Source organism: Microtus ochrogaster, chromosome 18 (assembly GCF_000317375.1).
Source record: "Microtus ochrogaster isolate Prairie Vole_2 chromosome 18, MicOch1.0, whole genome shotgun sequence".
NCBI lineage: Eukaryota > Metazoa > Chordata > Mammalia > Rodentia > Cricetidae > Microtus > Microtus ochrogaster.
The window spans coordinates 14666877-14679735 of NC_022020.1; the positions used below are offsets into that span (position 1 = coordinate 14666877).

The following is a 12859-nucleotide window of genomic DNA, read 5'->3' on the forward strand; positions in this document are numbered from 1 at the left end:
AAGAAAGGGACGAAGAAAGGAAGGAAGAAAAGAAGGAAGCAAACTGCCAAACTTCTAAACCAAATTATTTTGAACTTGTATCAACCAGCAATTTTGAAATCAGGTAGACTTTAGTCTCCTAAAATCACAGTCATAGCATGTCAAATTTCAAGTTCAACATAAGTAGAGCATATAATTGGGGCTAAATTCTGTTTTAATTCCTAGATTCTAGAGAAGCAACGAGATGGCAGTGGGTTTAGCAAGTGTATGGAAAGAAGACAAAGTTGCAGGCATTCTCTCTATGGGCACTGGCAACTTTACCCAAAAGAGCGGTGCTGAAGGGTTAGAGCATTGCCCTCAGAATATTCACACTTTCAGTTACATTTATTCATTGTGTTGGGGGAGGGGTAGCTTGCAGGAGTCAATTCTCCTTCCTCCACATAGAATCAGGGGTGGATCATGAGACTTGATGAGGAGAACCTTTACCCCTGACCCATCTCACCTACCCCACCCCCACTACTTTGAAGAACTATTTATTATTCTGCAAATTGCGTGTGATGCTGAGTGCCAAGAAGTTTCTGGTTATTTTTCCTCCATTGAACACCTCCCTCTTCCTAGGTTAGCAATACCTATTAGTTACTAGTACACATTCTAGACTGGCCTGGGACTCACTGCGTAGCCAAGGCTGAACTTGAACTTCTGATCCTCCTGCCTCCACCTCCCAAATGGTGGTTCGCCTTGGTTCCTTGTGGTTCTGCAGATTAAGCTTGGGGTTTCATGCATGCTAAACAAGTACTCTGAAAGACCCCCAGTGTGGGGAAACTCTTACTCAAGTCTCGGGATAACACAACCGCCCCAGTAACTCAAGAGAGACCGTCCTTACTGCAAGCACACAAGGTTTATTTGACAGGTACCAGTGCACTGGGGCCGAGACTCATAACCCACACAGGGGAGGAGTTCGACCCCAAGTAACTGGGAGAAGGGGTTTTTAAAGGGAAGAAACCACAGCCCAGTAATCCAAAGGGGTAGGGAGGGCATCATAGAAAATTCCAAAAATACCAATGATAATCACAAGGGGGCAACTCCCTGTTTCTTAAGATTATTCTCAAGATTATAATCTAATTTTATCTTCAGCTAGTTCCTGAAACACAGTCACTGAACGGGCTAATCCTAGATTTCTGATTCTTCCCTCCCTGCTTATCTCTTCCTGCTTAGATTTTTGGCTATTTTCTTCCTGCTGGGGAGGGGGGAACCTGGATTTATCCAGGTTTTTCACTCTACTAGGTGAGCTACATCCCCCAGCCTCCTGTGGGTGTTTCTTTGTCTCTTTGTCTTTTTTTGTTTTTTGTTTTTTTTTTTTTTTTGAGACAGTGTCTTATGGAGTTCAGACTGGTCTCAAACCCAAATATATCTGGGAATAAACGCCTCCTCCTGCCTCTACATTCCAAGTGCTGGGAAGACAGCTGTGCACCACCACAGCTGGGAGATGTTTCTTTTTTTTTTTAAATAAGATTTATTTATTTATTATATACACAGTGTTCTGCCCACATGTATGTCTGCAGTCCAGAAGAGGGCACCAGATCTCATTACAGGTGGTTGTGAGCCACCATGTGGTTGCTGGGAATTGAACTCAGGACTTTTGGAAGAGCAACCAGTGCTCTTAACCTCTGAGTCATCTCTCCAGCCCGTGAGAGATGTTCCTAGAGCTCTGCTGCATTCAGAGTCTACATGGAGTCAGTCTCCCAGACCACAGGGGTCTCAGTGAACACGGCAACTATGGAGCAGAGATCCATGGGAGGATGGCTGGAGGGAGGGGTGCGGAAGTTCTCCAGAAGAGGCAGCTGCTGAACTGAGGGCTGAGGGATGACTGGTGACAGGAACTGAGAATGAGCTTGCCATGATGTGGGAAAAGAAATGGGACATTGGATACAACTTATTTCAGGAGACACTAGGCCAGAATCGCCAGTGGGACGTAAGAAGCATGCTTCTACATGCAGAATGCAGTTCTGAGAACCGTGACGCAAGGATGCAAAGCCGCGAGTCTTCATCAAGATGAGGATGGTGGGGTGGGGAGGCCAGGGAGCCAGCACACTTCTCCCTGATAACCCTCCCCTCCCAGAGGCTGCAGCATAGGCTTGGGCCACGACTCTCATGTAGCTTAGGTGAATGGACCACTGTCCCCAAGACTGTTTCCTTCGTGGTTAATAATGAGGCAATAACGTCCTGTGAATACTGATGACACAGCATGTGACCTGCTTACAAGAGCAACTGACACAACTGGCTGTCACCAAGAGCAGAATGGGAGCTGGGCTCTTCCTTGAGAGCTGCATACCGAGACACAGCACACTTACAACAGGACTGCCTGCCTTACAGCTCATCTTCTGGCCCTTACAGACCTGGCTTACTCTGATGTGTGTGTGTGTGTGTGTGTGTGTGTGTGTGTGTGTGTGTGTGTGTGTGTGTGTGTGCATGTACGTGTGCATGTTTGTGTGTGCACAGGTGTTTGGATATGTACATGCGCAAATGTGCACATGATGGTGCATGAATGTGTGTGGAAGCCAGACGTTGATGTCAGGGGTCTTATCACTCTACATCTTATTTTTGAGACAGAACCTCTCACTAGGCCCGAAGCTCCCCACTTCCGCCTGCCTCGTTGGCTTGAAAGCTCTAGGCATCTTCCTGCCTCCACCTCCCCAGCAGGAGGATTACTCTCTGGCCGGGTGCCAGAGCTCAAACTCAAGTGCTTATGTCTGGACACAAGCACTGCCCTGCCCCAGCCTCCCACCTCCTGTTTACTTTGATTTAAAAGGCAAAACAAAAACTAGTGTTTCTGGATCGACAATGGGTCAGAAAATCTCCAGAAATGAAAGGAACCTCGCTGTCTATTGCGCCCACCTTGGACCCAGCAGGTTCATCGACACAAATCCACTTCCGTTAGACTCCATGACTCCTAAAGGAACAAAACGAACATTTAAAGAAACATCACAGCTGACAAAGACATCAGACATCTCTGCTCTTGTAATTGTTGTTTTACCCAGAAATTTAAAAAGCACATATGATGTGTGAGACTCACTGGTAGGTCTGGGAATGCCAGTGAAAAGTGGGTTTAAGTAACTGTATCTGTCCAAACGTCCCTGCCAAGCAAGTGTATTGGTCAGGGTTCCTCAGGAAAGAGCAGAATGACACACAGTTCTGTAAGGTACTGGGGACCTCACTTTTTCTTCTTCTTGAGGCCTTCAAAGATCTGAGACCCATCTCAAAAGAACCCCTTCAGAAATATCTAGGCCAGCGTTTCTCAATCTATGGGTCTAAATCTCTGTGGGTTGTCATGCTCAAATATCAGATATCCCGCATATCAGATATTTACATAATTCATAACACTAGCAAAATTACAGTTATGAAGTGGCAGTGAAAGTAATTTTATGGTCAGGGGGTCACCACAACGTGAGGAAGTTGCAGCGTTAGGAAGGTCGAGAACCACTGCTCTAGACACATTTGACTCAGTTCCTGGGGGCCGTCACTGCAGTGCTGGATCACACACTGAGGATAACATGGGTGTGCTTACCCAGACAAAGTCCCTGTCTCCTCCTTACCCTCTTCAGGAAGCTCCATGCCAACCTTCTTCAGGGGAAGCAGAGACTGAGGTGCCCTGTGCGCAGACAGAGAGGCCTGGCTGGTGACCCTCCCTGCTCCCTGGGAGCTGGGCTATTTCACCCTTGAACTTCAGGCTCCCTGGATATGAGGGGAGCACTCTGGACTGCTGGGAGCATGCGACACACTTGACAACAGATACTTCGAGCTCTCCTAGGAGTGGCCACTGCCCTTCAGCAATGGCTGACCTCACTGACTCGGGGACAGAAGGGGCCCCATGTCCTGATGGAGGAGGTGGGCTTATGCAGTGAAGCAGTAGGAGGGAGTGGGTCCCACACCAAGTATGTGAGCCTGAGTTCCGGGGGTGGGGGGGACATCACCAGTCTTTTAACCTTGAGTTAAAGCAAATTTCCCTCTCTTTCCAAATATTTAAGCTCACCTTCTTGGCCACCCCCACCCCAAACAATCTATTCCCTCCCTAAAATTCACCTATGACCTCCCTGACAGGAATCATTTCAATAGTTTCTTACTTTATTTAGACTAAAAATGGTGTTCGTGCTCATCTGTCTCCTGCCGCTATGTCAGAACACCACACACTGGGTAAACTGACAATAGCAGAAGCTCGTTGTGCTCCCGGTTCTGAGGCTACAGGGGGAAGAACACGGTGTCAGCACTTGAGAAGCCTGGTGTGGCACTGCGCCTGGCGGAAGGGAAGTGGTCAGCGATGGAGCCCTGCGGAGTCAGCACACACCCTCCCACCCTCTTCTTCCCAGAGGCCTGGGCAGTCTCAACCACGTTTCCTGTGTGAATGGCCCAATATCTGAGACTGCTTCCTTCACTGAAAGACAAATGAGCACTCAGCGCACAAATAATCAGGCTACAGTTTCTCTACAAAGCCTACCACACTCGAGTAAGAAGTGCGGGCAACTGTACACTTTGTACGCAGTACTCTGTGCTCTTTGGATAGATTCTTTCTTTGAAAAGACCAGAAGCTCTCTTCTTTATCTCCAGCTTCCAGTTTCCTCCCCAGTTGTTATGAGGGGAGATGTCACTCACCAAGGTCTCAACTGGATTGCTGCAAAAGCCCTCCGGTGTTCCACACTGCACAACCCTAGGCCAGGCTGTCCCACGTGCGTGATGGAGCGAGCCAAGACGGCAAGTCACCAGGCTGGTGGATGTGACTCATCTTCTGACCCCTGTGGAGGGAGAGCTATGTTTGGTGCCCACTGTGCACCTGTCAGCAGCCAGCATCCTCTAAGCCAGGAAAACATCGGCTCTTCCAGGAAGGGCTTTGTCTGCAGCTGGACGGAGGCCACTGAGTCATGGAAGAAACCCAGGTGGATCCAGGAGTTCTGTGTTTACAGTAGAAGAGTTCCCTGTCTCCACCCTGCCCAGTTACCAACACAAGTGGACAACTAGCCCTCATTTTTGTTTGCCTTTAAGCGTTTATGGCCTGTTATCCACGGGGAATTGACAACGGCAGGATACACAAGGAATACGAAAGGAGGCATAAAGGACTAACGGTGGTTAGGAGGCTCAGCAAACACTTTTGCTGGGCTCCTTGTTCTTGCCTTTGCAGGAGCTTGTCCATCAGGGTCTCTGCTCACTACCCACCATGCCTCACTCTCTCCTGGTCTCAGTTACAGATCATGTTTATTTCCTCCTTTCCTCCTGTAGCCCAGGCTAGCTTCAAGCTCACGACGTAGTTGAGGCTGACTTTTGAACTTCTGAGTTCCTGCCTCTACCTCCAGAGCGCTGGGATTAGAGGTGTGTGCACAGGGGTGGTTTTCAGTAGCGCTGGGGATGGACGCCAGGCTTTGAGCATGCGAGGCAAAGCACTCGGCCACTCCAGCTACATCCTTAACCCAATCTCATTATTGATTTAGCTGCTCAGCTACTCCTTTTGATCCACGACAAAGAACTGGCTTATAAAACACACAGAATGAAAGGCAGAGTGAGTGTCTAGGATAAGCAGAACCAGCAGATCGGAGGCCAGCTGGTGGAGCTGCCACAGCATGTCCAGTTGCCACCCGTTGGTTACAAGTTTCCATCCAAGAGGAATGAGAAAAACAATCAAGGAGAAGGTCCAGGTCGGGAAAGACCCGCCTTTCTAATACACAGACTGAGGGAGGCAGAAGATCCCATTCAGACCCTCAGGGGCTGAAGGTCACCTTCTGAGTTTGGCTCTAATCCTGTTTGAGTCTATCAAGAAGGGCATTTTATGAGGGATTAATAACTTAAGACTGAACTAGAAACTGGACTAGACCACAGGGTTGGTCAGTTGTAGAAGTGGAACAAAATGTAACTCGAGCTCAGGTCTGAGTGCTCCGCCAAAGAGCTCACCTGTGGAACAGCAGGAGCTCCTGGGATGTTTCTGCAGCAGACACAAGCGGTGTCTGTGCTGGCGAGTTTTATATCAACTTGATATAAGCTACAGTTATCTGAAATGAGGAACCTCAACTGAGGAAATAGAACCTCTGAAGATCAGGCTGTGGGCACGCATGTGGGGCATTTTATTCATTAGGGATTGATCAGGGAGGGCCCAGCCCATTGTGGTGGTCCCAGTTCTATAAAAACGCAGGCTGAGCAAGCCATGGGGAGCAAGCCAGCAAGCAGCACTGCTCTGTGGCCAGGGCATCAGCGCTTGTCTCCAGGCGATGGAAGTGTAAGCTGACAGGCACGCTTCCCACCCCCAGTGGCTTACTTCATCACAGCACCATGAACCCTAAGACAGCGTCTCCTCCCCTCCTTTCTCAGTGAGGCACAGCCCAGCTGAAGTTCAGGGACAGCAGTTCCTCTCACCCCAACAGCTCGCTTGTGCTCAGTGCTTTGAAGATCGAACTTCCTCCTGCGTGTTTGCAGGATGCACACTGGCAAGTGCGGCCTGGGGTTTTGCAGCGTGGAATATTACAAGGGCTTTTTGCAGTAGGCCAGCCTAGCCTCGGGGACTGTTATCAGTCGTGACAACAAATGGGAGGAAACTGCTAGCCAGAGATAAAGATGAGTTTGTGGCCTTTCTAAAGAAAAGGCCCCTTCAGGGACAATGCCAGACATTGAATACGATGTTCTGCATGTATCCGTTTGACTGTTTCTGCCATACTCCTCGCTCAGCTCTCTGGGAAGTTCTGTAGACAGAACAGATGGATCTGTGCTGACAGATTCCAGACCTCATGTGCAGCTACTGTCAGGAGTACAATTGACAAGTGTGTCCTCAAGCCACAGAAGCCATCCCGATGCACCCCAAACCCTGTCTCCGACGATTTACTATACCCAAAAAGCTGCCAGTACCCCTGCTCCCACAAAAAGGTTATGCACTGAAGGCTTGGTCCCCAAACTGCGGCTCACTTGAGAGGTGACTGGATCGTGAATGTTCTAACTTTTTTCAGGTCTTTGACACAGCAACAGAAAGCTGACCCACACAGTTCTCTGACTCCAAGACAGCAAAGGTGACCTCGATTCGAACCACTGACAGGACAATGTCATTGCCTTGTGGTTCTTTCTCCGTAATCTCCTCTTTGTTTGAGAAGCTTCAGAAGTGGGTACTTTCCCTATTCAACTGTTGGTAATAAAAATACCACATCCTTGTTAAGTTTATTATGGAGAAATTAGAACACACAGAGTAGAACGGTGTAATGAACTTCCGTGTACTTAGCACACAATAGTTGACTCACGGCCAATCTTGTCTCAACACTACTTCCATCTATTTCCTCTCTCCCACGTCATCCTAAAACAAATCACAGATACCACACTGCTCTGTCCATTAATGTGTTAGCCTCTGTCTCTAAAATACGAACCCATTCCTTTAACACTGTGACACCAGCATCCCGATTAAAAGTGAACGTAAGTATCCCCACACATCTTCTCGGGAGTATTCCAGGCTTTTCGTTTGAGCCAGGATCCAAATAAGGCCCACACATCCTCTCAGATGAGGACATTATTGGAAATAACATTGTTTCATGCAAGAAGACATCTGTGACTTCTCCATAGGCACCTGTGCTGTTGGATGACAGGAGGCCTCCTCCTAAGAGGTGCTGGCTCAGAACAATGGTACCTGCTGGGAAATAATGTGGCCTCTGTTAGGTCTCATCCGCTACAGATCACACTTGAAGGCTGGGTGGACACACACTTCCCCTCGGGAGACAGGGTGCAGTTTACCCGAATGTGGGTGGCCCCGTTTTAGGAGAGTGTTGAGCTGTGCCACAGTGGCTGAGTCCCTCTGGAGGACGTGGGTCACTAGAGGCAGACCTTGTCTGTTCTCTGCTTCATGGCCGTGGCTGCGGTGTGGCCAGCTGCCTCATGCCTGCCCCACAGCCGTGGACACGCATCCTCCATGCCAGACATGTGGTCACTGCGGGAAAAGTAACGACCGTGGCATGGTTCTCCTCTCCCCGCTCTAGCAGAGTCTCTAACATCTGGCCACTCTACGGTGTACCTCTTGGCTCCTCTTCTACAGTGGAGACACGCAGCATGTATTAGCAGGACTCACGTCAGAGCAGTGTGGATATCAGTGTGGTCTTGAGAAGAAAACACAAATTTTAAAAAATATTTATATTATTTTTATAATTACGAGAGTTTGTCTGCATACATGTGCATATGTATGCACACACTCAGTGTCCTTGGAGGTCAGAAGAGGGGTTGGATGCCCTGGAACTGGAGTTAGAGATAGTTGGGAGTCACCATGTGAGCACTAAGAACCAAACGTGTGTCCCCTACAATTGCTGGGCCTCCAAAATCTGTCTCTTCGACTGCTTTTCCTTTTAAGGCTGGATTTATCCTTTGGGCTTTAGCAGAGACAAATCACCAGCAGGCATGCCATGATGGATAAAGTCTTCTAAAGTTTCCAACTCCTGCTAGCACAGCAGAAAACAGAAGTTTCTGATCCGGGGAAGGGCTGACATGCTGGCCAAGGTCCAGGACGATCCAGACCTGTGTTTTCATTGCACATTCATTGAAAATGTTTGACATGGGTTTACAACTCGCAAACCAAATCCGGGACTTGCCTGAGTTAATTTAAATGCATAATTTTACTATATTTTCTTATCAAACAATTTTTACTTGCAACAACTGAAGTATGACTTAAAAGAGGTACATCACACTTGGAGGGAAAAAGTCAGAAAGACCCTCATGGTAAAGCCAGACAATCTTTGCACGACACAGAGCTGACACTCTTGGATTGACAGCAGAACATATCTGTTTCCCTGAAACAAAACCACAAGGGCAGAGTCTGTTTTCAAGGTCATTTCCACTTCAACTCCACTTCCCAGGCTCAGGGAACGATGCTCGTGGCCTTCCTCAGGGCCAGGTAGCCTGTGACGACATCAGACGGCAGTCTGCGAATGTAGGAAAACTCTTCAATGGTGCTGAACCGCAGCTTGCTCTGAGGGTCTGTGTAGTTGGCCTAGGAGAGAAACAGGCAAGGGAAGGACAGAAAGTTGTTAGTGGAGATATTTTAAGCACAACTTTAATCTTTTATTACTTTAGTCAAAGTAAAATACATCTTCGTTATGTTTCACTGTCACCAAGAACAATAATTGTGCCAGGCAGTGGTGGAGCACACCTTTAAACCCTGGCAGGAAGATCTATGAGTTAAAGACCAGCCTGGTCTACAAAGTGTGAGTTCTAGGACAGGCTCCAAAGCTACAGAGAAAACCTGTCTCAAAAAACTGAAGAAAACAAAACAAAACAAAACAAAAACAAAACCACTAAATTGCTCACTTTGGCAGACTCATTCATCTTTCCAGACTTGAAGAGCACTCCAGGGACAGTCTGGAGGAAGAGGACCGGCCCCACCAGATCCTGGGACACTTCTTATTGGTATCTCAAGGACTGCGAACTGCAGATCCAAGACTTGTTTCATGATGGTCACATATCCCGGCCTTTTGACTCCCACCTCTGCAGAGACTCAGAACTCATCAAAGTGCTGAGAATGAGGGACTGTTGAGTGCTCGGCCGACCCTAAGAGAACATCTCTCCCTTCTGAGGCTCAAGGACAGGAGCAGAGAGACAGGGAAGGGCCAGAGGATGGGAGGAATGCTGTCCGATGCGGTCTCCCGTGAATTACGTTTCCTTTGATGACAGCAACACAGGGAAAGGCCCGATTTGAGAAGCAGTAACAAAGCTGTTTCAGAGCTCGTGGCTGTGCAGTAATTGGGTGAGCTCTCTGGCGGGGCAAGCCATCCTTATGTTCTCAGAGGGTGCAGGACATGAACTTGGAATAGATAACCTGACTCCACACATAAAGCTACGGTCAGCCTCACTGGGGCTTTATATGTGGCAACCTCACTCCTACCACTACACCATGCTGAGTTGGCCACCTGAGTTCACACCTCATGCCAAGAAAGCTGCCACATAAACAATAAGAACACAGAGACCTTGTGGCACAGACAAAATGGTCACAGACAAAAGCTGAAACAGCCTGGAGCCAGGAGTCAACACACAGTGTTCTGAATAGAAAGGAGTAAGCCAAACTATACCCCTGAGCCAGATGAGTAAAGAATATTCCACCCTCCTCTGGATTCCGTCCCTTGAGACTGGAAGACAAGGCAGGCTCCCTGCCCATGGGACTCAGCAAACTGCTTCTGCCTTGCCCTGGCTTTAAGATGACCGGCAGTGTTCACAACCCCCAGGAGCCTCTAGAGTCATGGCATTCATCATAGCTTTGTAAAACGCAGGTGTAACACACCCATGCCTTCCTCCTGTGCCCAGGCAAGCTGAATTACTGTCATCTAAAGAATAAAACTAAAGCTTTCCACAGAGAGAAAGAAGCCTTCACCAGCATCTTCTACCTCAGAGTCTTTGGCTTCCCCTGAAAAAGCCACTGTTGGTGGGGATCCTTCCAGGCTTTCAAAATTTATGTCTTACTAGACAAACCAAGCAGAGAAATTACCCAGTGTGTGTGTGTGTGTGTGTGTGTGTGTGTGTGTGTGTGTGTGTGTGTGTGTGTCTTTACCATACAATCCACACTGCGGGCATCTTCTAGTCAAGAATTGACCCTGGAACTGTTCCACATCGCTCCAGCTCACAGAAAACAGCCGCACATCTCAACAAAAGACCATCATGGGACCCCCAACACTTTGCTAATAGTCGTTCAGAAACATTTCTGCCTAAGTTTCTTGCACATCCCATTTCTCTGGGGAGCTGCATGGAAGGCAAACTGCCAAGTCATAGGTTTCTTTCTTTGTTTTCTTTAAGAAAATGTGCCAAGTTGTCATTCAAGGGAGCTGCATCAATGCCCTTCCTACTCCCAAAGAGCGGTGTACGAACACACAATCTCTTCATCCAGGCTGAAATATACAATCAAACATTCTCAGTCCTTCCATCTGACAGTGTTTTCCTAGCTACCGGTGAGGTGAACTCCTGATCACCCATATTTCCTCTGCCACTGCCTAGCCTAGCTCTTCCCCACTTCTTTTAAAGAACTGTCAGTGGTTTGGGAGTAGAGTTCTTCATACGTTCTTAACACCTTAATTCTTATAGTCAGAGCTTAGGTAACATATATATAGCAAGACCTCTGCTGATGCCACAAAGGCCTGGAATAATGGTCTTCAAAATGGCGCTTATGCCTCTTCACAGGTGAGAACCATCACTGTACCAGCTGATGGTTGCTTGCCAGGGTCGAGGAAAAAGCGGATATACCAAGGAGCCAGCCTCTGAGTCTGTTCATAAACCATGACTTCCAGCTGCTCAAAATGACACAGGGCAAGATCCCCATTTCAGGATAGAACAGTAATGGGGGCCACACCAGGTTTCCTGCCTCAGATGACCACTGAAATGAGCACAGCACACATTCAACAGAAAAGAGGGTTCAGAGACCAATGGCCGAGGAAACAGAAATCATGGGGGACTCAGGAAGTAGTTCTAGTGAAAAGCTGTGGGATCAGATTGCTAGATGGACATACACAACCTAGTGAAGAAGGCTAGGAATAGAATAAACAAAGAAAAAATTCTTTAAAAATTTTGTTTCTCTAAAAGATAACTAAAACAAGAACTAATAATCTATTTTGTGCTATCTTAAGCAGCAAATATGACAACATAGAACAAGAATGCGCTGGAAAGGGATTAGTACACGAGCCTCACACTCCAGAAAAAGCAATGTAGTGCTGAAAACAAACTCTGTGGCAAGATGAGCATTAGATCTAGGAGGGAAACCACTCAGCTTCTTTTAAAGGGGGCATAAATAAGATTTAAAATGCCCAGTTGGCCTCGCTCCCTCATGAGGAAAGCACATGGCACAGTTCCATAGCAGAGCACTCTGTAAAGAACCTGACCCGCAACCAGCTGTGGTGGCACAGGTCTCTAGTCCCAGCGCTTCCACAGCTGGGGCAAGAGGATCACGTGAACTCAGGAGCTCACGACAAGCTAGAGAAGTCCAGCAGACTACCTATCTCAAAACACACACACACACACACACACACACACACACACACACACACACACACACAAACCTCTGACAAAGCTGCCAAAAACAAGGAAAATTTGAGAAAGTGCCACAGTTAAGAGTGGTCTAAAGAGTTATGACAACTAAAGACTATGGTATCCTTGATAAGACAAGACACTGGGCTTAGGCAGAATCTAAAAATATTTGCCTTTCTTTCTTCTTCTCCCACCTCTTCCCAGCCTGCCTTTCTCTCTCATGCTCCTTCTCAGCTGGTGGTACTGAGGATCAAACCATCCTTTGCACATGAGGCAAAGCTAATCACTAGGCTACACCTGGCCCCAAACTAAGAAAATTAATAAACTGTGGTAACAATGAATCTCTAGTGGTTCACTAATCGTAAAAAACTCACCGCAGATGTTAATAATGGAATGAGCTGAATTGGGAGTGTAAGAACTCCCCCTGGACAAGCCTCTCAGTCTTCTGTAAACTAAACTGTTCCAAAGTGTTTAAAAGTGCCCAATTAGACCAACACATGACCAAAACAAGGGATAAAGGCATGCAGATGGATCAAAGAAAACAGGTGGATTAAGTTCACCCATATTGTGGAATATTTGTTTATGCAAAGATGTGTTGCATTTAATTATGTAAAGATGTGTTGCCGTTTTACCTTGCCCGCCTAAGGCACCTAATTAGTCTCATAAAAAGTTGAATAGTCAGTATCAAGGGAGGAGGTATAGGCAAGACTTCTGGGCAGAGAGACTAAGTAAGAGGAGGAATTTAGGCTCAGAAAGAAAGGAAGAAAGAAAAGGATACACCAGGGGCCAGACATGGAGGAAGCAGGAAAGTAGGACGTACAGAGTGAAGAAAGTAAAAAGCCCTGAGGTAAAACGTAGATGAAGAGAAATAGGTCAG

General features: G+C 47.5%; 1 protein-coding gene across 1 annotated transcript in view; it reads right to left on the reverse strand.

Moving 5' to 3' along the window:
* Nucleotides 1-7149: 7149 nt before the first annotated feature.
* Nucleotides 7150-12859, reverse strand: part of Ino80c (INO80 complex subunit C) — a 20424-nt gene continuing 14714 nt past the window's right edge. Inside the window, exon 5 of the mRNA XM_005355833.3 lies at nucleotides 7150-8968. Within this exon, the coding sequence (XP_005355890.1) occupies nucleotides 8837-8968 (132 nt within the window). The 3' untranslated portion in view covers nucleotides 7150-8836. The remainder of the gene's footprint in view (nucleotides 8969-12859) is intronic.